The following is a 24,422-nucleotide window of genomic DNA, read 5'->3' on the forward strand; positions in this document are numbered from 1 at the left end:
TATTAAAATTAAACACATTCAAGTGAAACCTAATTGAGAATGAATACATCTAAATGAGAATAATTGAAAAATATAATTTGATTTGTTAGTATAATTGATAGTAGGATAACATTGAATCACTTTTATAAACGTTAAGGATACAAATAGGACGATTTAAACGTTAGGGACACAAATAGGACTTACCCCAAACGTTGGGGACAAAAACAATACTTTACTCTTATATATATAATGATATTTAAGTAAATTTTTTTTACGAAAATTTCACAAGTTCCCGTGGAACCAATACCTCAATTTCCGTCTCCTTCGTCATTTATGCTTTATTTGGGAGTGAAAAGAAATAGAAAGGAGAGAAATTAAGTGAAAAGAAATAGAAAGGAAAGAAATAGAAGTGAAATTTAATTTCCATAAGTGTGTTTGAAATGATAAAGTAGAATGACCAAATGAGTTTTTCTTCCATTTTCTCGTCTTAGTTGGAAAAAAAAGTTTTTGCTGAGCCCCACATCACTTTTTGCTACTGTTATATTTTTCCTTCACATATTCTTTCAAAACCAAACAAATAAAAATATTTATTTCCTTTCTATTTCTTTCTTCCCATATCAAATTCCTCCTATTTTTCACTGTAACAAACATAGCATTATTGGCAGGGCAGATTCCTATCTCTGTAAAAAATTTTGTTGGTCAGCGTTAGTCCAAGTCACAGATAATTTGCGTAGGTATGGGCAGGTGCGAATTTTGTTGTGATCCCTATGTATGTGGGCGCTGGCCGTGCGTCACCCATGCCTTCCTCAACCAAAATGCACTTGTTTTTTCATTTTTCAACACCATTCCACTTTCAATCCGGTATGCTTTAATTTATTCAATTGTTAATTGATAGATATATAGATTCTTCGTTCAGTTTTCATATCCTTTTCTCATCATTAGCCTTTTTCCTTTTACTATATTTTATTCCCGCCAGAAGCAAAAACAAGAGTTGGCAAACAAGCTCCATCTGAGAACGAGACAAATAGAGTTGTGGTACTGTGCGTGGTTTCAGAATAAGAGAGCAGGGTAGTAATTCAATTTTTCTATGTTTTAAATTTGATCACTTTTAATTAAAAATGTTGAATACTAATTAATGAATGTACACGCAGGACAAAATTAAAGCAAATGAATAGGTGGAGTGTGCGGTATTGAAAAAGTGGTGTGAGAGGCTCAGAGAAGAGAACAAATGGCGTGAGCCGTGAGGCACTGATGTTGTTTATTGGAAACAGTTTACGATTTACATACATTATTATTATTATTATTATTATTATTAAAAATCTACTACTAGTTCATTGCTGAGAAGAAGGAAAGAATCTAGTAGAGAAGAAGAATAAACCAAGAAGAGGAACTCAAAAGTTAAGTGTCAGAATAGAGAAACGAAAAATGAATGAAGAAAAAGAAATCGTTACTCCCGTTTTGATTTTTTAAAATTTACAAAAATTTAAATATATGAACTGTTATTATTAACCATTTGTATTTAACAAAATTTTAAAGTCTCACTAAATTGAAATCGTTATTATTGATTTTCTTTTTAAAAAATGTACTTTTTCAGGCATTTTTAATAGTTATTGCTGATTTTGAAAAAAAATTTAAATTTTAATTAATTAAATTATTACTAACGATTTTTTTTCTAATAACTATCAAATATTAACAAAATTTACTAAGAAATCCTAATATTTTGATAAATGTCACCTCTGAACAAAAATTTACCTGTTTGTATGCTTATGTTTAATGTTTATGAAAATATTTAATAATAAAAAAATTAATAAAAAATAGTCAAAATTTATCTTATTTAATATTTATTTATTATTATAAATATTAAATAAGATAAATTTTAGTTTTTTTTTTCTAATATTATTGAATATTTAATATATTAGAAACTTAAAATGATGTGTTTTTAACTTGTTTTACAATGACATTTCAGTTGAGAATACTGATAATCTAATCTAAGAGCAGGTATTTAAAGCCTGACTTAGTTGCTTCTTAGGATGCCTATTGCCCCTATTAATCATACCAAGTGGCATAAGTACCAAACCATGACCAGTCAATATCTCACACAGTTACTTTTTCGGTGCAAAGAATCTCACACGATTTAAGTACACTCACATGCGCGCCAGGATTTAGTTAAAGTGGAAAATCAGGGTGTTTTTTAATTGATGAAAATCTTAAAATATTACATGTGTAAATACTTAGAATGAGTGAGTTTAGGGTGTTGCAATATTTAGAATTAGAATTAGAATTGTCCAATCTATCTTAAAAAAGAACAAAAGGGTAGACTCACATCAACCTCTCCCTGTCGAAACAGGGAACACTACATTAAGTATTAGGTAAGGCAAAACCACGTTCGCATTCCAATAATAATTTGAAGATGAAGAAAACGCCTTGTTCCTCTTATCAGAAGAACCACCTGATTGGGTCTTTCCCAAGCCCAGGGGCACCAAACTACAGAGAGAAAGGCGCAGTGATAAGTTCCCAAAAAGGATGGAGCTCAGAGAGAGTAGCAAAAGCTTCAAGCAGCAGCATAAGAAGACACACAATGTCTGGTCTCACACCCTTCTACAGCGCCGGCGGAAGAACAATGCCTTCCAAATGGGACGAAGCTGAGAGATGGATTTGTAGCCCAGTTTCTTCTTCTTCTGCTGACGTCAGACAACCTCATCAGCGTAGACCCAAGTCCATAAGCGGCCCAATTGTTGATCATGGTCAACAAGGCCCTCAAGTGGCGGCTTGTTACTACTCACCTTCTTCTTCTTCTTCTTCTATGGTTCCGATTCGGCAGGGTTTGGTTGTGAGGAACTTGGTTGTTGGTTCACCCTTCTCCACCGGCGTGCTTGCACCGCTTGCTGTTTCTGTTCACCATTATGATGATGGAATGGATTCTTCTGGTAGTCCTCTGCTCCACGCTGCACCGCTCTGCCCTCAACACTCATGTCACCCATCGTCTCCTCTCTCCCAAGGTAAAATATATTTCTACGTCAACAAACATCTTCTATTTAATTTAATAATCATCATAAGAAATTCACTTATTTGCTTCATTTATAGCTGACTAAATATTATCATTTTAAATTAGAGAAAATATTTACTTTAGTGTAGTTTATAAAATTACACTCGAATTTTAATTTAATTTTTAAAATTTTAGTTGTTTTAATTTAATCTTTAAATTATTTAATTGATTCGATATATCATTTTATATTTATATTTATATTTACATATAAAAAATATATAATTTATATATATACATTTAATAAAATTTATACATATTAGTCAATAAATTTATATTTATTAAAATTTATGAACATAAATTGATAAAATTTATTTATTAAAAATAATTAAATATTTATACTGATTAAAAACTATTAGTCTCACAGAATTTTTATTTAATTTAATTAATTTTTATTTTTTTTATTTTTAATTATCATCTTTTAAACGATTTAGGCTTGAATTTTTAGGAGTTAGAATTATAATTTAAAAATTAAGATTTATTGTATACGCTGGTTGGGGTGCTGGTAATCTGATGACTGGTCAGAGGGATAAAAAGAGAAATTGTGACTTTGAAAAGAAAAAGTAAAAATAAATAAAAAGATAATTTTAAAAATAGTTAATGTTATCGGAAAATAGATAATTTTTTTTTTTTTTTATTAAAGGTATTATCCCTAACCTTTTTCATAGGGTTTATCTCAGACCTTGTAATCCGTGCGTGTCGACATTCTGCTTTTAGATGTTGGTCTGATCAATACTTACTACTTTACTAGTCACACCAAATTCTTTGTTACAGACGTACAGTACAGGCCAATTCTGTATTCAGTATTCGCTGTTTATTTGTTGTCCAATTTATTTTTTATAATAAATTTCAAATATTTAAAATTTATTAAATTTTTAAATTAAATATTAACTATTTTTTTTTTAATAATTAAGCACTAAATTAGTAAATTTTTAGACATCGTAACACCTACAGTATATTTGTGTTTTTAGACACACCGATTTACATTGTGTAGTCTCAGCAGTGTATAATGTATAATTGTATATCACACATTCAGTAAATTAATTTTACGAAAATGTTTAATAATAAAAAAGAATTAACCCAAAATAGTTAAAATTTTACGAAAAATATATTTGTGTAATACGTTATTTTTAGATTAGAATAATATAATACACTATTAAAGGATATCATAAGTGAGTGACATTTATTTCTTCTCACTCTATAAATGAAATTGTTAATAACGATTTCTAAAAAGAGAAATTGGAATTGAAATTGTTAGTTACGATTTTTTTTTAAATTTACTTTGAATTGAAATTATTATTATTAGCGATTTTTTTTATATTTCATAAAATTGGTGAAATCATTACTAACTATTTTTCTTTTTCAACAATTATCCTATATTAACGAAATTTATCAATAAATCTCAATATTTCAGTAAATCTCACCAATATTAAAAAAAATTAGCCGATACATTATTATGTAATGGTATATTATTTCATGTTTAAAAAAATAAAAAGTGTACCACTGTACACAGAAGTTTGATAAATAGATAGATAGATAAACAAAGAAATACTAATTTGTATTCTTTTAAAATGAAGAGTAGAAGTTTCTACAGAATAAAATGAAGGATGAGTGAAGATTAGTATTTTCTAGAAAAGGAATATTATATATATAACTTGAGATTGAATATGTTGCGGGAATTGGAATCTGCTAAATAATGAAATACAGGGTCTCATCCAAAGACACCACCAAATTTTGAAAGTTCGGTAACACTATTGAGTATTGAGATTCTGTGTATACGTAATGAATTGGTTATTACTTTATAGCAAATGTGTGACACTTTTTCTGTTGGACAAATTAATGTGAACTATGTTGCATATAAAGAAAGAATTTTTCTCTGTATAAAAGTCTCAATCATTAGGATGATATAACATTACCTTCAATGAACACAAGAATTGAATTTGATTTGCAGATTTACTAGATAAGAATCACGATGAGGATGACATGATGTTCTCAAAATGTGACAAAGGAACACAAATGAGCCCTGCAGATGAAACAGAGAGTGATCTGCATTCATCTCCAGAATCTTGCACCGGTTCAGCCATGGTTCAACCGGGTTGCCATTCCCCTAAGCTTGAGGTCAGAGATGTGCAGGTTGATAGCCAAGCTACTCTTATCAGGGGATCCAAAAGGCACGCAACGAAATCTCTGAGTTGCCACAAAGAGTTCAGAGAAAATAGTACAGAAACCAGCCAATTTTCACCTTGGGATATTGGAGACTCGGCCTCAGACATTTCCAAGTATTTTCTTTCTAGTTTCTCATAATTGCATCTAGCATAAGGGATCATTTGCATAACTCTTGTCATTCATGTGTCTCTTTTTATTAGTCTAAATTTTTGGAAAAAGTGATTTTATAACGTTATTTTCATGTGAATATTCCGTGAAAATTCGTGTTAGAAATATAACTATTCATATGTCTCCTCCCATCAGTTTAAATTTTTGGGAGAAGTGCGGTGTCATAATAATCTCCATTGCTTATTCAGGGTGCAAAAATCACATGATGTCGTTTTTGTATTTGTAAATTTATGAATGTACATTTATTCTGAAGCAGGTTAAAGAGAGAGGAAGCCAAAATAATTGCGTGGGAGAATTTGCAGAAAGCAAAGGCCGAAGCTGCAATACGCAAACTTGAGGTTCTTTTATTCAACAACATTTCTATATTTCACTCTCTCTGCCTTAAGTTTAAAATAAATTCATAGTCAATGAGTCAATAACAAATTATTTTGATGCCCAATATTTAAATGGTTATCCAATTAAAAGAATGAAAATTAAGAAAATGGTGTGGACAGATGAAATTGGAGAAGAAGCGATCATCATCAATGGATAAGATTCTAAGCAAGTTGAGAAAGGCAGAGACAAAAGCTGAAAATATGAGAAGCTCGATCCCTGAACAAGAAGAAAACCGGGCTTCCAAGAACTGCAAAGTGTTTTCATTCCCGATATGGTCCCCAATCAGCTGCTTCAGCACCCATGCTGTTGCTGACTGAACCACTCAAGTCATTATGATTTTGACCCTTTTTCCACAAGAATCTAGTACTAGTGTTCTACATTCTTGTCTTAATTCATGCCGTTTCATGCATTTGTATATACCACACTTGTTTATGGGACAAACTATATATTCGCCTTTTTTATTTTTCTCATTCTTATTTTCTATGTGGAAGTAAAATAGTAAATATTGTTGGGATTGAATTTGAATCATGCTCCTACATTCATTTCACAAAGTAACGAGTATTTTATCTCTCTCAAAACAAACAAGTGTCTTTCTATTACCAAAAATATTCAGTGACCAAATTAATTTTATAATCAAGTCTAACAGAATACTTCTAACCGTGTTTACTCCCTTATCTTACTAGCTCACGCACTCACTCTATCTTCTTTTCCTTCTCTTTTCCTCCTCCTCCTTCTATGTTTTTTTCCTCCAATTTCTTTTATGTTTTTTCCTTCTTCTCCTAGGTTGTCTTTTTTTATACCTTTCTACATGGTCGCCTTCATTTTTTTCTTATATTTCTTTGTTTATTTATTTGTTTGTTTCTTTGTGTATTTGTAAAAAAATTATAAAGGGTAAAGAAGAAAAATAGAAAATAAAAAAAGAAAAATTTTATTACAAAAATAAAATTTATAATGATAAACGTATAAAATTTTTTAAAAATAAATATAACTTTTTTTTTAAGAGAAACACAAGAAAAAAAAATTCAAAATCATAAACACAATTTTTTTTAAAGGTAAACACAATGTTTTGAAAGTAAAAGTTTGAGCTTCGTGTTTACTCTTAGATCTCGCATAAGCTTCGTAATACAGATAGATGGGAAAAATAATACCTGTAGTTGATATTTCATTAGGGCTAATTATAAGTGGTTATTGTCTATTGTTGATACTTTATACATAAGACATACATATTTGATGGGGCTTGGACCTTGGAGATAGTGATTAAATAGTGTTTTGAGTTTTGGGACTTTTTTTTTATGTAAGACAAATGATTCTCCAATGTTATCATAATTTTGATCTTCGTTCAGGAATTATAGTTGCGGATAAGAAAATTATTCTTTTGAAATAGAGAATTAGAGATATCCTGAGCTAGGCTTCGGAATGGTTTTGTGTTTTATGATTCTGGTGTTTCTTTGTTTTTCATTTTGTGCGATATCCGAATTTTTAAGAAATGTATTTAGAATTTATTTCACTTACATTTTATTATTTTAGTTTGCGTAAATAATTAAGTTTCATTTGCTATAAATTGAGTTTAATTATTGTAATTCTTAATATTTTATGATTAATTTTCATTTGTGCCAAGCTCTACTCCCTTGAACAAAATCATTTTTTGTTATATTTCTTGTTGTTAGTGATATTATGGTACGAATTTTGTGTATGCAGGGGTTGGTTTTGGGTTTGAATTTGTTTTGATAGTTGCTGGTAGTTGTGGATAGTGGCTAAATTTTGTGGAATTTAGGGTTATTTTGTTGCAAACAAGAATTCAGTTTAAATTTGCATGGCATATCGATGAGTCGTACAATTTTGGATTTTGAAACATCAACAAGCCTTGTAACTTGTAATATGTATCAACTTCGCTATGTAACCAACACAAGTCCATAGCTAACTCCTCCCAATTTTTATTGGGTTGGATCAAAAAATCTAATTCACTCAAAAAGCCACATCCCTAATTACCTAAGGTAAATCCTAATATATCCAATTTACCAATGTAAACCTAATTTACACATAGGATTATCGTGCAACTACATCCCCCAACCTCTTCACTTCCCCCCAACCTCTCCACTTTCAGCGCCGATCAAACCTTCTTCCCTATGGTCCACGTCTGTCGCCGCCATCAACCGAAGTCAGCGTTGCTGGAGCGCTGGTCGTCGACCCAAATAGGGGCGCTTCGAAGTCACCCCTGCGCCACACGGTGCTGTTGCATGTCACGGTCCGAGCTCCAAGGAAGACGCATCCACTCCTCGACTTGCTCTGCAACAACTCACGCCACTGTTGGAGACCACCCCTGCACCACCGGTTCTGCTGCATGTCACCGTCGGTCCTCCATTGAAGATGCATCCACTCCTCATCTTGCTCTGCCACAACGCACGCAGCTATTGAAGACCCACCCCTGCGCCGCCAGACAACTAGCAAGCGCTACCCCTGTTCGTCCTGTGGAGCCCTAGCCATCGCCGCTTACAACCTCGCCACCTAGACGCGTTGCGCACCTTGTCTTTCCTCCAGCGCCGGCGCTGCCATACAGGGTTAGTAGTTATAAACATTTTTGATGAACATGGATTCTTCCTGGTTTGAGATAGATTAATACAAGATAGTTCTTCTATTTGTGTTTTTTTTTTTAAAAAAAATTGAGTATGGATTTGTTTCTGCTTATATGTCCTGTGTGTAGATGGTTTCGAAATTAGTCAACGTATAATTTGCTTTTGGAAATATCTGGTGCTTATTCCTGTAGACTCAGAGCGATGTCTTGTAATGATGAGTTAAAAATGAGAAGTAATCGTAGTAACTGAATGTCACTTTGGATGTGTCTTCAGAATTATATTTTGCGATGTTTTGTCCGGCTGAGTAAACGTGAATTTTCATGGACTGTTTCTGGGTTCACCTAATAGGTATGGTTGTCACTAATTGGTTTTTGTTTTGTAATGTTGCTTATTCTTTGATGTGAATATGGTTAATAGATGTTGCTTTCGAATGACTGCATGTGGGAACCCAATTAATTCTTGGATAGTTGATTGTGTTGAGTAAGCAAAAACAATTAGTTGGATGTTGTAATTTGTTATTGTTGGGTTTTGTTTTGGTTTATGGTCTAGGGAGCGACAAGTGCAATAGTGTAAATTCAATTTAAAATTGTTGTGTCTTGTGATCAAATTTACCTTTTATGGACCGTTCTTTTGAAGTAGCTGTATGGTTATGAGAATTTGAATTTATTTTGTCCATTTTGCCAAAAGTGAGATTCGTAGCTGCTTTGTCGCCTGCTGTCCTTTACCATGCTGTCGTTGATTTGATAAGTGAAAATTATATAACCTAAAGGTGGTTCTGAACCACCTTAACTATATTATAGTAACCATCATCACGTTCTCCCTAATTAAGATTGATTCTTTTACTAGACATAGATATGTATATAGGTGGTTTCTAGTGAAAAATACTCCTTGTCTTAAAAGAGTAAAAACTACCAATATCTCACCTTTGTGTTATTATGTTTGTATTGTGGTCCAATTGCTACTGTCTAGTTATCATGGCGGTAATTCTAGATATGGTCATTATAATGTGCATGCATGCATGTTAATTGTGCCTTCACCATCATAGTAATCCTTTGATTAATATAGGTTGTTATTGAATTGCTTCATGTCTTCTTATTGTTGTACCTGTGACTTAGTTGAGCTAGAAGAACTAGCAGGTGAAGCTTGTTTTTTTTTTTTTTTTTTGGCTGAATCGGGTTTTCGTTTATAATTTTGCACTTATCTGGAAGCAATGTGTTATATTATGTTATAATGGATGTGTTTTCTGGCCGAAGTTAAGTCAGTGGATGTTGGTACTCTTTATTGTTGGGTTATGGTTTGGTTTAGGGTCTAGCGAGCAAAATGTGCAAAGGTTCCATCTTCAAATTTACTTTTTTGTGCAACGTTCCATGTTTCTAACTAGTTGTAGGGTTATGGGACATTGAACTTATTTTTTGTTGACTTTGCAATAAATGAGATTCGAAGCTGCTTTGTTGCCTGCTGTCGCTACCCATGTTGTGCTAATTTGTTAAGTAATAATCATCTCATGTAAAAGTGTTTCAGAACCACCTTAACTGCATTACAGTAACCATCATAAGGTTTTTCCTTACTCAGATTGATTCTATTACTATGCATATATATAGGTGGTTTCTAGTAGTCCTCATTTATCTACATATGGTTAGAATAGTGTGCATGCATAATATGGAAGTTGTGTCTTGAACACTATTGCAATTCTTTGACTAATAGAGATTGTTATTGAATTACTCTATGTCTTGTTATTGTTGAACGTGTGACTAAGTGATCTAGAAAACACAAAAGGTGAAACTTGTTTTTTTATGTCTTATTTGGTTTTTTGTTTATAATTTTGCACGTCACTGGATGCAATGAGTTCTTAATTTTGTTAAAATGGATGTGTCTTCTTTCCGAAGTCAATATCGTATGAACCGTCACACGGTTGGTGTTACATGTATGGTTATCCCAATTTGAATTTATTTGGTTTTTTCAGTGTTCTTTACTCTCCATTGCACTAATAGAGATTGCTATATATTGACTTTATTTCTTCCAATTTTTTGTACCTCTGACTTAGTTGAATTTGGAAAATACAAGAGAAGCTTGTATTTGGATTTAATTTGTGGTCTGTCCCCAGAAACCACCTTGAATACATGGAAAAGATGGTAATACGTCGTTCACAAATTTGTGCTCTTCTTCTAGTTTGTCAGTTCATTTGCTTCAAATGATCGCGTCATATATTGATAGAAAGTATTGGAGACAAGGTGCTCACTATACTACATTGTGGATATGTTCAAGGAACTGGAAACAAACCAGGCCCAACGAAAGTTAGAGGAGATAGAAGTAATAGGTTTTGGTTTCCTGAAACTTGTCTCGAAGTGGCCTGTGAAACAAGGCAAAATGGTTTCGTTGGCTAAGACCGACAACACTGAAACAAGCACGATGCATGTAAACCACGGAAACATCCGCATTGAACCCGAGCTGTTTCAATGTGTTTTCAAAATCTCGCCCGATGGCGAGTATAACTTTCTGTGTTCAACAACATTCAAACGACTGAAATAGTTTCGGTTTCCATCCTTCTTCTTTTTTAATCCCGATACCGCAGCTCATTTTACGCTATTTAATAATCCTACATGTTGTAGTGGACGACTTCCCAGCATTCGATCGCAGGAATGCTGCCCATGTCACAATTAAAAAAAGATTTCACCGGTTGAAAACTATACAACTTAGACGTTTCATCAACACCTGTGCTATGAATACTGCAGACGACATGATGGAGTTCAGGAGGCATTTCATCCTGCTTGTGCAAGATGTTCCTGTGTTTGACTGTGACTGTGCAGCACGTCATCTCGCCGTGGCACATCGATACAATACTCAATGTTTCTAATTCGCGGAGATACCGATGGCCTTTGCACATTTTTCAATGGTTAGAAACGGTGATCAAGAAGTATCAACTTAAAAATAACAAGTCCTGTGAGGGCTGCATGTTCGCATTGCTGGTAACCTTTAAACTTGAAAATGCCATTTACTCTGACTCAACCTTGCATCCTAGCACTTATATTGTGTCTGCAATTTTCCTAGGTATTGTACTTCCAGAAACTAAAGCATGGTAAACTCAAGACATGTCAAGAACCGGAGCCGTGGCTAGCTGCATGGACTGCCACAGTGCTTAGCGCTATGGTAGCAACTGTTTAACCATAGGTATTCAGTGAAGTGAAGCTAAAAGTTTTCTATAGCGCAAAGAAATTTTTTGAGTGTTTAAGGTTTTATTCTAGTGTGCATCTGAGATTTATCTTGTAATTCTTCTCACATGACCTTTCATGGACCTGACATTTATGGTTGTTTCATCAGTTAATAATTACTTCAATTTGTCGGTAATGGTAGTTTAGTGTGTTTTCAATCGTACAATGATGTGCCCTCGCTGGATGTGTCTTAGTCTGTGTGTGCCTTCTAACTAGTTGCTGCTCTGAACAGGATTGCGGCAACACCAGCGGAAACGATGGTGGGGTTGTCGAAGGACGTGCAAGTAGTGTCACAATGAATCCGGGTCCTAAAAGCGCAGACCTACACCATGATGCATGAGCATCTTAAGCACTTTTCATTAGCATTTCTTATAGAAAAATTGTGACATTTGCTTAATAATTATATGATTTTCAAGGCTTTTCTATTAGTACATTGATTTTCTTGGTTTCATGATTCTTGTAGGAAAATTTTAGGAAAAGAGAATCAAAAGAATAAGGAGGAACCAATAATTAAAGACAAGTGCAAAGAGAATTTGTAGATGCTGTCAACCGTGACCTCTTCACACTCCAATAAACATAACTTGAGCTAAAAAAGTTTAATTGACGTGATTTCAGTGGCGTTAGAAAGCCAACTTTCAGAGCTTTCCAACAATATATAATAGTTTATACTTTTTCTCTAGCATCGTGGCGCTAAACGCTGCGACATTGGCGTTTAGAGCCAAATCGCATCCAGCATCACCATTTCATGCGGGAGTCCCGGCGCGAAACGCCTGACAAGTAGCAAGGAAGAGTAGAATTGCGTAAAAAAAGGTGCCAAATGCCACTAAAGTGGTGTGGAACACCTACAAAAGCCCCAGACTCGAGAAATCTTTGTAATTAATGAAGATTTAAAGACACCAAGATTAAATTACAAGGAAGATCACTAGTTAGTCAAGGAGTCATTAAGAAAAGATTTGATTTGGTTAGATTTAATTTTGTTTTGATTTAATTTGAATTTGAATGATTAGATTTGATTTTGTTTTGATTTAGTTTAAATTTGAATTCTAGGTTTAGTCTTAGAGGTTTTACTATAAAAGGGGACTTCCTTCCTCCCCAAGGCACACGCTCTCCCTCATTTCCATTCTCTCTCCATGTCTTTCATTCTTATTTAGTTTTAGATTTTACATTAGATTAAGATTTGGAATTTTTTGTACTATGGACAACTAATCCTCCATGTTAAGGTTAGGAACTCTATTTACTTTGATGGATTAATAATTATTTGTTCTTCTACTATTGATTAATGTTTTGATTATTGTTTAAGAATTAGTTTCGTTCTTCATCCTAAGAATGAATGATTATTGGGAAATAACTATAATTCAACTTGAATTCTATTTGAGTCTTGGAAAAGATATATCATTAGAATTACAGCTTGAATCAAATCTCTCATAATTCCTAATTGTTTGGACTTAATGTGGTACGTGACATATAACTGCATTATGCTTTTGGGTTCTTAGGGTTGTGTGGCATATAAATCAGAATTTGAACTTCACCCTCTAATGCAATTGAGTGATCAAGGGATTGACGGTTGGTTAGGAATAGGAATTTAATCACTTGGGTTATCTATGAACATAATCTTTGCATGATCAACGTAGTTAACATTGAATATTAATTTGGAATTTAAATATCTCTGACACCTTAACTATATTTATCATATTATTTTCTTAACCAATTTTAGTTTGCTTTTATTTAATTCTATGTTTTTATGTTATTTGCTATTGAAACCCTAAATTTTGATTGTCTGACTAGAATAATCAATTGACTATTGTTTGCTTAATCCATTAATCCTCCTGGGATCGATATTCACTCACCTAAGTTTATTACTTGGTATGACCCGGTGCACTTGTCGGTAAGTTGTGGATTGTAAATTCTGCACCACACAATAAAGAAAGACCTTTGGGGTCAACAAGAGTGAGTAGACATTACCATTTGACATATATTTAAGTGGCATGTTTCAAACATAAAACAGGAGAACTGTACCACTTAAAATTTCTAATTCACTACTGATGCCATTTCTTATATCTTAGGAAGACATGTAATAATTTACATTTATTTGGTTGTGGGATTTTAAGGCACTTTATGGTTGTTGTGTTAGAATAATTTGGTGTTTTGAATTCAGGAATCTGATAAGGGAGGGGGAGTTAGATACGGCTCAGTGAGCACAGGTGCACCTCCAGTTGCATCGGATGGGGATGACGAGGACGACGAGCCCATTGCCAAGAGACTACGCAGGAACATTGAGCAAATAAGAACACCTGAACTACATATGACAAAAGGGGACACCGGCACAACCAATCAGACAGACACAAGAGTTAACCAAAAGTGAGTAGAATTTACCATTTCACGGATGCTTAAGTTGCGTGTTTAAAAGTTAAACCATGAGAACAGTTCAACTTACCTTGAAACAAGTTACTGGCGAAGTCATGTTTTAAAAAAGCTTGATGACATGTTGTATTGATTTATCTTGCATTGGTTGTGTGATTTAAAAGCACTTGTTTGTTTCGTGAACAAATAGGTTCGTGTTTTGATTTCAGGGATCCACTAAGAGGGGAGGAGTTAGCAGGGGCTCAGTGAGCACAAAAGCAGCTTCAGTTGCATCCGACAAGGATCACGATGACGACGACCCCGTAGGCAAGATACTCCGTAGAAAAACACAGTTGAGACAATCACCTCAGCATCATATGATGGAGAGGGACACCGGCACGACTAGCCAGGCAGAAACAACAGAGCAACCAACTGTCCCGGCCGATCCTGAACCCAAAATTCCGTCAACAGCATTGGTGCAGTATTCAGGAGATGATGAATACTTTAGTGAATTTTTTGACAGGCAAGTGAATGATAAGCAACTTTGTGCGGATAATATGAATGTATTATTTTATTTGCTCCTTAAAATGATTAAAGGTTGCCAACCTCACATAATTTAATTTTGAACAGTAATCCTGATATCTTATCTCAGCGAGATCCAGAGTGCCAAAAGTTATGGGTAGATATCGAACGGCATTACAGCCTTAAACCCATTAACATGGATCCAATCCAAACCATTTTCCCAAAAGGTTCTTCTTGTCGTACACCCAATCCATAGCGCCCCTCATTCTCACTTGGGATAACCTAGATCTTCAAAACACCAACATCGTACCCCTCGGCCTATTCATCCGTTACTTTGGGGGCAAAAACTTACTGAGCGGGATGAACAATGAATCAGAGGGTGGGGTGTGGACACATCTCTGGTTAGCCAGCAAACAGTGGCGTCGTATGAGGGTAGACCACACTTAGTCCTAGCAAGGGAGGACTTGTGCACGCTGAGACCACGTGCTTGGCTCAATAACATTGTATATAACCGAAAATCATGTTACTCCAATTTGTTTTTATATCATATTTTGGCGACATTAATTTTTTTTAAAAGCTGGTGATGTAGGTGGTGCATTGGATGTGTTGCGCTTTCAATGACTCAAGATTAAAAAGATTCACATATGACTTTTACTGCGTATGTCCGAGGATATAGGTAAGAATACTTTTATATGAATCCTTTATGTACAATAGATAGTATGAACTTTTACAACTTCATCTTTGGACAGGAAATGGTGATGGTATAAAAAATCTGATGGACTTTCAAGACGGGCCAACTCCCATGTATGTGGGATTGGGTTAACACTATGGTGCCGACACCAAGTATTTCGACAAGGCAGCAGCTGCAAAGAGAAAATGGGTTAGTGTGTTTACCATATGATACGTTACTTCCATCGTTTCAACCAAACAACCAAGATCTGTTCTTGTCGAACCGTGTATGTAATCTGCCTAGTTACCATTACATGTTGTTGTAGTGGTTTTTTCTCGTATGTATGTCCCGTCACTGGTGGGGGTATGCATTCGATGTCTCCGAAAAGAGGCTTTTCGTACTACATAGTCTACATACTAAATCACATGATGCATTACGGATGAGGCTAGATGCATATGTGGTACCAGAATATCTCATTACTTTCTTACTCTATTTAACCCATAGTATTGTATTATGTGTAAACTTTGAATGCATTTCAGGAGAGGCTCATTGAAGACATAGATCAAGTGGCCATCCCCACGAATAAACTCACTAAAAGAGGCATGCCTTGCACATACACCTCTGTACCAATACAACCAAATGGGTGAGCCTTCCTCAAAGCCTACGAATTTCTTAAATTGTAAGTGTAACTGAGGTGCAAACAGGTTCTCCTAATACAGTCCGTTGTTTCCATTGACATAGTTTTGATTGTGGTGTGTACACAATTAAATTCATGGAGTACTGGACCAAAGGTGGGAAACTAAATGAATGGAATTATGTGAGCTTCTAAATTCTAATGTTAAATAACTGAATATCTAAACACACATCACTGTCTGTCACTAAATGCGGTTATACAATACTAATTTTTGCATGCAAGACACCATCAAGCTATACAGGCTGGAAATAATGCTTGATATCATTCTGTGTAATAAAAATTTAGCCATTGGAGAGGCACTGGATGCCTTTGACAACCGTTCTCAACCTGCTACCTGCCGCAACCAACCTAGGAACAAACGTAAAGAGGTTAGGACACCGTTCATAGCACCTGGCACAAAGAGCATGCTATGGCGAGCAGCAGGATTACCAAAGAAATCGCCCACCAAAAGGAGCTAAACATGGAGAAAAAAATATGCATATAACATTCTTATTTACCTAGTCTTGGGATACCCACATAGGCTGAGCTATTTTTTGTTAGAACTTGAAATTTTTCTTGTCTTGCACACAGCGACTGTTTGTTATAGATTCTTTTGTTGTTAGCGGGTACTTGTTTTGTGAACCTTATTGAACTTGGTTGGATAATTCACTAAGAATGAATGTATTATGGATATGAATCCTCTCTATCAGAGATTGATTTGTTCTATTTTGCACATGATAAACACTTGATACGTTTTAAAGAGTTTTAATTGTCAGTGACCAAACATGTTGATGTTTCAAAGAGTTATTTCTGCATGTGTCTAGGTATGGACGTATCTTCTAATACAGGTGTCCTTTGTTCTATATGGATGTGTCTCCTGACGAAGGTGTCTATTTTAGTCGTGTCTTATTCAGATATGTCTATATACAGATGTGTCTTCAACTAGAAGTGTCTTTTTCTAGATGTGTCTTTTGCTTCTTTGTTTAACTATGTATGTGTCTTCTGAGGAATGTCTCTTTTTGGCCATGTATTTGTCGAATGTGTCTACTGATGGATGTGTCTTCTGCTATAAGTGTCTTCTTCCAATGCGTCTTTCGTGTTTTCATGTATCCATGGATGTGTCTCCCGAGGGACATGTCTCTCCTCGTCGTGACTTCTTCGGAGGTGTCGATTAAGGGGTGTGTCTTCTGTATATGTGTCTATTTATAGATGTGTCTTTCACTTAGTTGTCTTTGTTAATCAATCTAAAGTGTGCTTCTCTGGCAACGGATATGTCTTTTATCAAAGATTCTTTTTTTGGTCGTTTAGTTCCTTTTGCTTAGAATCAACGTACCATTCGCAAATGTTGTTTATTAAACAACTATGACAAACTGAAACACATGCTAAGTTTAATAAACCTACTCTCATTGTCCTCCACATCACACGCATATAAAAATCATGATTATTTTGGTGAGCCGACTCAATCTTAGAACACTTTAATATTATAACTGTATCAATAAAAGACAGTGAAAAAATAATGATATACCCTTAACTTAAAATTGTTTATTAGATCAAAAACCTGAATAATTAGTAACAGAGTAGTGAAAAATATAAAAAAAGGAATTCTACTTTAAAATCCATAATTGAAATTCTCCTAAGTATTTCCAAACGAGTTTAACAAAGACATGAATGCGCCATGTTCCTGTGATGCTAGAGTATGATTGACTGCTTCACCATTTTCCTAAAATAAACCAACAAAAAAAAGCATAGTCAACTTTATCTAAAAATTCATCTTAACAGTGAATTCAAAATTAATGAAATGGTAAACACATATCGGAGGTTCATTTTTTTTCTTTCTTCGCATAGATTTGATCAAGTTGTCCAATTCAGATCCAAGCCTCTTTAATCTCGTTCGACCTTGGTTGCCAACTTTGAAGGACCTCAAATGTCATTTGCACCAACACCGGGCTGACTCTGTGTCCTCATGCTGTTCTGTGTAGTTGCAACACCTTTGGACCCCAAATTCGCACGATAATTAAATAGCTTGGCTCTTAAATCGTCAAGACCCGAATGTAACATAGCCGCCACTTCTTCACAGGTCACAAAATCCTGGGCAACATTAAAGAAGTGTGAACACAATCCTCTGAATAAGTTGTGGCTTTCTTCCGATCACTTCTCATCGTGGCTACTCTTGATGAAAGTGTGTTTGCGCTGTAGATTTTTGCTCCATCGAGGGAGAACATAACAAGATGGTACTCTATCTACTCCATAATAAAAGAACACAAAGGAAGATAATGGCAACAAAGAATACCTCTTGATTCAAACATGTTGCACTCGCAAAATACCCTGTATGTCAATGGGTCAAACTCGACAAGGTTCGTGCATTTTCTAGGCTCCCTATAAAGTAGGTATTGCTCATCCACGGTCACACAAAACAAATCACCATCTTGAGTCACACCACGGACTGAACAATCCCCTTTTTTTCCTGAATTTCTATTGTACCTCCCTAAACATAGAGGTTGTGTACTCATGCTGAAATTGTCTTTCAATTGTAGAGCTGGATGAGCAGGGGATAACTCCTTTAGAATCTGCAGTATTGTCTTCCAGTTCTTTTTGCTCATTAGTCCCAAGCACGTTGTCATACTCATACACAAACTGAACCAACCTACTCTTGTAATGTAAGAAACCACCGTAAAAAGCGTGCATACTCTCATTCTTCTGGGTACTCCTCGTACCAGCCCAAAATTCACCTTGAAAATAGACTGGAACCCACCTTTGATGATCGTTATAAAGGTCTACAAAAAATATGCAAAAAATAAACTCGTGAACAAAATAGACATCAGCCTTCAAACAGAGACAACAAAAAAAGTATCCAAGTATATTATAACTCATCCGATGAAAACGGAACCTAAAATCAAATATACTAAAAACAAAGCTTCATAAAAGATCTAGTCTCCAAAGAAAAAAATAAAATCACATGACAAAATGAACCTGATAGCCATCTATTGTGCTCTAGGTTAAACTCAGCAATGAATCCAGCCCAATCCTTCTCGAAAGATTTCACAGATCGGGCATTCCATACAGTGCCAGTCATTTTATCATGTATTTCTCTGTACCGAGTATATCCTCCCAACTTATATGGTATCTTCTTTAATATGTGCTATATACACCATCGGTGGTGAGTATTTGGAAGGACACTCCTAATAGCACCCAACATGGCCTTGCACTGGTCCGTAATGATGGCCTGTGGGGCAGTTTCGATGCACTTCAGCCATTGAGTAAAGACCCACTCAAAGCTACGTATTTTCTCATTCTCCAACAAACCACATCCGAGCAAAGTGGACTTTCCGTGATGGTTGACACCAACAAAAGATGTGAACGGTAGTTTGTGCCTGCAATAAAAACAGCCACAAGTAAGAACTCACGATAGTGTCAAAACAAGAAACCTTTCAACAGATACACAAACACACACTTACTCGTTTCAACTATATGTTGTATCAAACGACACCACGTCTCCATAATACTCGTAGGATGCCCAACACCTTGTATTTACCCACAACGCACTCCTAAACTTGTTAGATGCGTTCACATCTACTACATAAAAGAATTTCGGGTTGATCTCTTTCATTTGTGAGAAATAGCTCAGCATTTTCTTAATATCTGCATTTTCATCAGCACAATGCAGATTGCCAGTAATGTAATTCCTCACATCCTTCTCTGAGTAATCCAAATTCGACGACCCACCAACCTCGTTCGCCAGTGCGAGGTAAATCTTGTTGGGCTGTATGCCAGCCTCATCGTTGTCCTCAATCACACACTTGGCATGCATGGTCAGTTTTCTGTACTCATGGTAATGGATAGATTGCTTAGCAGGACACGAGTGGGTATGCTTCAATTCTAATTTCGACACTATCTAATTATCCTTCTGCCTATCAAATATCATGTACATCCTTGCTCTGCATCTCGCGTTATTATTTTCTTTACCTGGGATGCTGCCTTCACGTGAGACTCCTGATAACCTTCACGATTGCAATGTATCGATTGGTTAATGGGTATCCTTGATTCCTTCCTTGTCTTGTCAAAGTTGGTGTTCCTAATCTTATTCACGAACCCAACTTTCTTTGCATAGTTAGAATAGAACTCCTGTGCCTGCTGCAACGAAACAAATCACAATCTTATGTACGGGATTTCCTCTAGTTGAACTCCAGTGTGATACAACAACTGTAAATCCATTCAGAGAAAATAACATTCAATACCGAACACACTTAAAACTAAGATCATATCACACAAAAAGATAACCATCCTCTATTCAACACCCGAAAAACCTCTTTTACCATCCACTTATTCATTCATAACACCAATTAATAAACAAACATAGGTACAATAATTTAAATCAAGAATATACATGTTAATACCTAGAAAAAAAAATGTAACCACGGTTGCAAACATAAAAGCAACATGGCGAACAAAAAAGGAGAAAGAAAACACATCATATGTCGAAGTTGTCGCATCATGCTAGCATAAAAGAAACAATATCCACAACAATTCTAATTAAATAAGCAAAATCACAATACTTTCAACCAAGAGTATCACTTTAAATACCCCAAAAATAAAATAAAAAACCAATTTGCATATAAACATGACCCTGAGAGAACATATAGAGAGAAAGAAATACACCATACATCCAATTCTCCCATCAAGCTATCATACACAAGACCAACACCAATTATACTACTCACACAAAACTCACCTTGTCAACACGTTGAGTATCATCTTCACTCAGAGACGGGACATTGATTTCGGTGGACTTAGAATGATCACTCATATCATCTGAAGTGTCATATGATCCTTGTACACAAATTGATGGATCATTCGACGCCATGTGGTCCATTCGCCTTCAACAAGAACAACTACACCTTTTCATATGGAGTTTGAATACTATTTGTCAATGAGAGGGGTTGTTCACGTTGCGGGAGTATGTGAAGGCTGTTCACCTTGCTCTTATGGAGGTGGAACGGTATGGCTCAACAGAGGTGGAATGGTATGGCTCAATGTGCATCGACGACAACTACGACATCTACGGTGTGTTTGGGATGCGATATCGGTTTGTAGGATGAGTTTCTCTTTCACGGAAATAGTGGTGTCATGAACGGGATCGGGGTGTGGCCGGTCGACGTCGATCAGTATGCGCGATGTTTCGGTGATAGCCAAGTTCAAGGAGGAAAAGATGATCAGAGAAGGTTATAGAAGATTTGGGGTTGCGTGACTCTTCTTGCTTCACGTTGCAAATATTCAGTGCGTGAAAAGGTTAGAGAGGATTAGGGGTTGCGTAAGTCTTCCTGCTTCACGTTGCAAAACTTCAAGGCGGTTACAATCCTAATTTTTAAAATTCTAATTAATGGATATCAACATCAATACATTCCTAATTTTTATTAAAAAATTCTAATTAATGATTGTTGTCAATAGTTGGCAGATTTAGTCTTGGTCACCAATACTTTTCCTATGTCTATATGTGTTCATAAATTGTAATCTGTAAGTATAACTTGTAACCACCATTTATGATATTTGTAACGGCTAAAATGTACATGTATGTAGTTGAGGAAATGTAAATCTAAATAAAAGTAAGTGCTAAATTAGTTTGGAAGGTTATTGCTAGTTTACTTAAGGTTAATTTCAGAATTCTCATGGTTGATGAATGCAAGAAAATAAAATCAGCATCAACAAGCCTCACCAACAACTAGAACACTGAAGTTTATGAGAAATTTTGATGTAAACACTGAAAAATAAATTATTTTTAAAGTTATAGTTACATTAATCAAATTAATAAAGTTCAATGAAAAAGTTGGATCATTTTAAAGAAAATTAATAGCTAGGGATATAAAGAAAAAGAAGTATTGATCCTATATTATCCTATTAAAAAACAAGTAGCATATTCGTTACAATCCAGATTAGAAGAAAAAGGTACTTAAAATGAATGAAATGTGTTCCATGAATGAATGAGTGAAATGAAATACTTGGAGTGGTAAGAACTCATTGGCATCCTCTGTTTTTTTTGTGTGTGTGAGAGAGATATATAAAGGTTGGTAAGTTTGAGGGACAAAATGTTGCTAGGTGTTATTCTACTAGTGTTAATGGAATTTATTGTTGGTTTATGATATGGATGAAATTGATTGTGTTTTGGTAAATTTGATTGTTGAGTATGCAAATTCAGTAAAATTGTGAATTAAGTTGCATGTGCTTAATTATGCTTGGAATTAGATTGATTATATTAATGATTGTTAATTTGTGTTGTTAGATGATGCTTGGAAAAAGAACGGTAATAAATTAATTAATGTGACTAGACAGCTACTTGGATGGTAGATTCAGGATTATGAGATAAAGTTCATGAATTTAACTAGAAAACTTATTAACAAGTAATATTAGGATTATTGATATTTTAAGGTAATTAGAAGGGTTAAGTGTGATTTTGGTCCTTACGGTTTAGGTGCAAAATTATTTTGTCCTCAACTTTTTTTACATACAAAATCGTCTCTAAAATTTAACGTAGTTTTAAAATAATCTTTTTAGACAAATTAATTTTTTAAATGACAAAAATACTCCTTCTCTCTCTTCTCACCACCACCATCACCCCACCCATTATCACTTCATCACCATCTGCACCATCCCACCCACTACTACTCCATTACTATCTGTTCATGAATCCAATAAAAAACCCAACCTTCAACAACAACTTCAAATAAATCAAAATCAAAACAATAGTTCATCACCAAAACCATCATCATTAACAAGAAACAAGAAAATAATCATTATCGTCAAAACAAACATTAACAAGCAAGGGAGGAAAGGGGAGGGGAGGAAAAGGGCGGCGGAGGGCAGGGAGCGTAGGGAGGGAAGGGGAAGGGAGGCGCGGCGGTGATGCTGGAAATGCAAGGAACACGACCACCGCCATTACTTCCCCAAAGACGATGAGGAACACGAGGGCGAGGGCGAGGGTGAGGGCGAGGTGCTGCAAGGCGAGGGCGAGTCACGGCGAGGTTAGGGCGCGAGTCGCGACGCTGCGAAGGTGAGGGCCAAGCGACGGCGAAGGCGAGGTGCTGCGAGGCTAGGTGCTACCTTTAGCCCGAGACTCAACCGGAGGCAGAGGGTTTCTTTTTCCTCACCCATTCTGCCAAATCTTGATTTGGTGGTGGTCGGACCAATGGAAAAACTTGACGGCTTAGGCGGGGAAGGTGTAGGAGAACTTGAGGACTTGCTTGACATTGGAGGAAGTGACAGAGAGGGAGGAATCGTGGAGAGATTGCTCGATGGAGTGAAAGTGAGTGGTGGCGATGATGTGGGAGAGGATTTTGATAGTGGGGGAGAGGGAGGAGGGGGAGTCCATGTAGGAGGGGAAGGGCTAGGTGCGGCAGTGATTGTGTTCTGTTTCTTCTGTTTTTGCTTCTGATGAAGAAGAAGAAGAAGAAAAAGAGGAGAAGGGTATTTTGGTTCGAAGGACGATATTAAAATTATGTTGAATTTTAGAGATGATTTTGTATGTAAAAAAAAAAAGTTGGAGACGAACAAATTTTTCTGCCTATACCTTAGGAACTAAAATCGTACTTAACTCTAATTAGAATTAACGACTAAAAATTCAATTTAGTACTTTAGTATAATGTGAACTAGTAACCAAATTAGGTAATTACTAGAATTACCCTTAGGTTGATGAGGCTTAGAATGTATTTTGATAGTTGAGAGTTACTTTAAGTATTTAATTGAGTCATTGTGTGGTAGCTTATCATTTCTAAAAGAATAAAAAATGAACATGTGTCAAATAAAAGAGAGAACAGATAAAACATAAAAAGGTGAGAAAAAGAAAGATGTGTTTATTTATCATTTGAAGGTTGTTTGTGTTGGACCAATTGTGATGGCTTGGCTGGCTCAATAGATTCTAAGTAGTTTACGTGATAAAAGTGTAAATAAGAACTTATTATAGGATAATTTTTGGGATTACAATTTGAAATGGAACCACATCTTCATTTGTGAAAATCAACTCATTATTTGCATATTGAGAAGATGATTGCAAACTAAAAAACTTTTGGGACGGAGGAACGGAGCAGCACAATAGCGCCAAGTACACACCACCCACAAAAAACAAAAGCCTTGCCTAAAATTTTCTAGAATAAATGACCATTTGTATCCATAAAAGATGAAAACACTGACATATGTATTCACATTAGATCGAAACTAAACTTGTACCCACGCAAGATGTCTTCTGTGTGACAAACAGGGTACTTTTGTCACACGGAAGACATCTTGCGTGGATACAAGTTTAGTTTCGATTTAGTGTGGATACATATGTTAACGTTTTCATCTTTCATGAGTACAAATAATCATTTATTCAATTTTCTATAGAGCTGCATAAAATCCGGTTCGTCGTGGGTCATTGTGGATCAAATTTGACTCGACTTCATTTAAATCGGGTCAGACTCAAAACCTAAAGACTAAAGAGCTTACCCAATTTGTTATTCGCCAAAGTTGCTATCCCTCCAGCTCATCATCACAGTGAAATTTTTACTTCGAATTTTTGGTATAAATGATAGTTGATATTACGAAATCATTTCCCATTATTTATATGTTTTTCTGTTGATATTATTCTGTTGATCACAACTTTGATTTTATTTAAAAATTTTCTTACAACGTTGTTGTTATTTGTTAATCCATGTGTGGACTATTGTGTTCATCCTCA

The 24,422-nt window shown here is 35.3% G+C and overlaps 2 protein-coding genes and 1 long non-coding RNA gene across 9 annotated transcripts; 2 read left to right on the forward strand and 1 right to left on the reverse strand.

The window, feature by feature from the left end:
* The first annotated feature begins 1,130 nt into the window (after positions 1-1,130).
* LOC112720475 (uncharacterized) lies at positions 1,131-6,282 on the forward strand. The gene is made up of 4 exons (XM_025771426.3): positions 1,131-2,978; positions 4,974-5,301; positions 5,613-5,694; positions 5,851-6,282. The coding sequence occupies exons 1-4, from the start codon at positions 2,390-2,392 to the stop codon at positions 6,046-6,048; spliced, it is 1,197 nt and encodes a 398-aa protein (XP_025627211.1). The 5' UTR covers positions 1,131-2,389; the 3' UTR covers positions 6,049-6,282.
* A 1,307-nt stretch (positions 6,283-7,589) lies between these two features.
* Positions 7,590-16,444, forward strand: LOC112720476 (uncharacterized). 7 transcript variants are annotated; one of them, XR_011867361.1, is made up of 8 exons: positions 7,590-8,289; positions 13,669-13,871; positions 14,084-14,376; positions 14,484-14,878; positions 14,965-15,051; positions 15,125-15,255; positions 15,585-15,688; positions 15,787-16,444. It is a non-coding gene; the product is annotated as an uncharacterized lncRNA (long non-coding RNA). The 7 variants fall into 7 exon arrangements; XR_011867360.1 differs by having other exon boundaries at positions 16,025-16,444; XR_011867358.1 differs by having other exon boundaries at positions 15,125-15,724; positions 16,025-16,444.
* Positions 16,445-18,857: 2,413 nt separating this feature from the next.
* On the reverse strand, positions 18,858-20,579 carry LOC112721090 (protein FAR1-RELATED SEQUENCE 5-like). The gene is made up of 4 exons (XM_025772163.1): positions 20,448-20,579; positions 19,682-19,849; positions 19,201-19,562; positions 18,858-19,089 (listed from the first exon to the last, which is right to left on the reverse strand). Exons 1-4 carry the CDS (start codon positions 20,577-20,579, stop codon positions 18,858-18,860), a joined length of 894 nt encoding a protein of 297 aa, XP_025627948.1.
* Between the last annotated feature and the right edge of the window lie 3,843 nt (positions 20,580-24,422).

This window comes from Arachis hypogaea, chromosome 11 (genome assembly GCF_003086295.3).
Source record: "Arachis hypogaea cultivar Tifrunner chromosome 11, arahy.Tifrunner.gnm2.J5K5, whole genome shotgun sequence".
Taxonomy (NCBI): domain Eukaryota; kingdom Viridiplantae; phylum Streptophyta; class Magnoliopsida; order Fabales; family Fabaceae; genus Arachis; species Arachis hypogaea.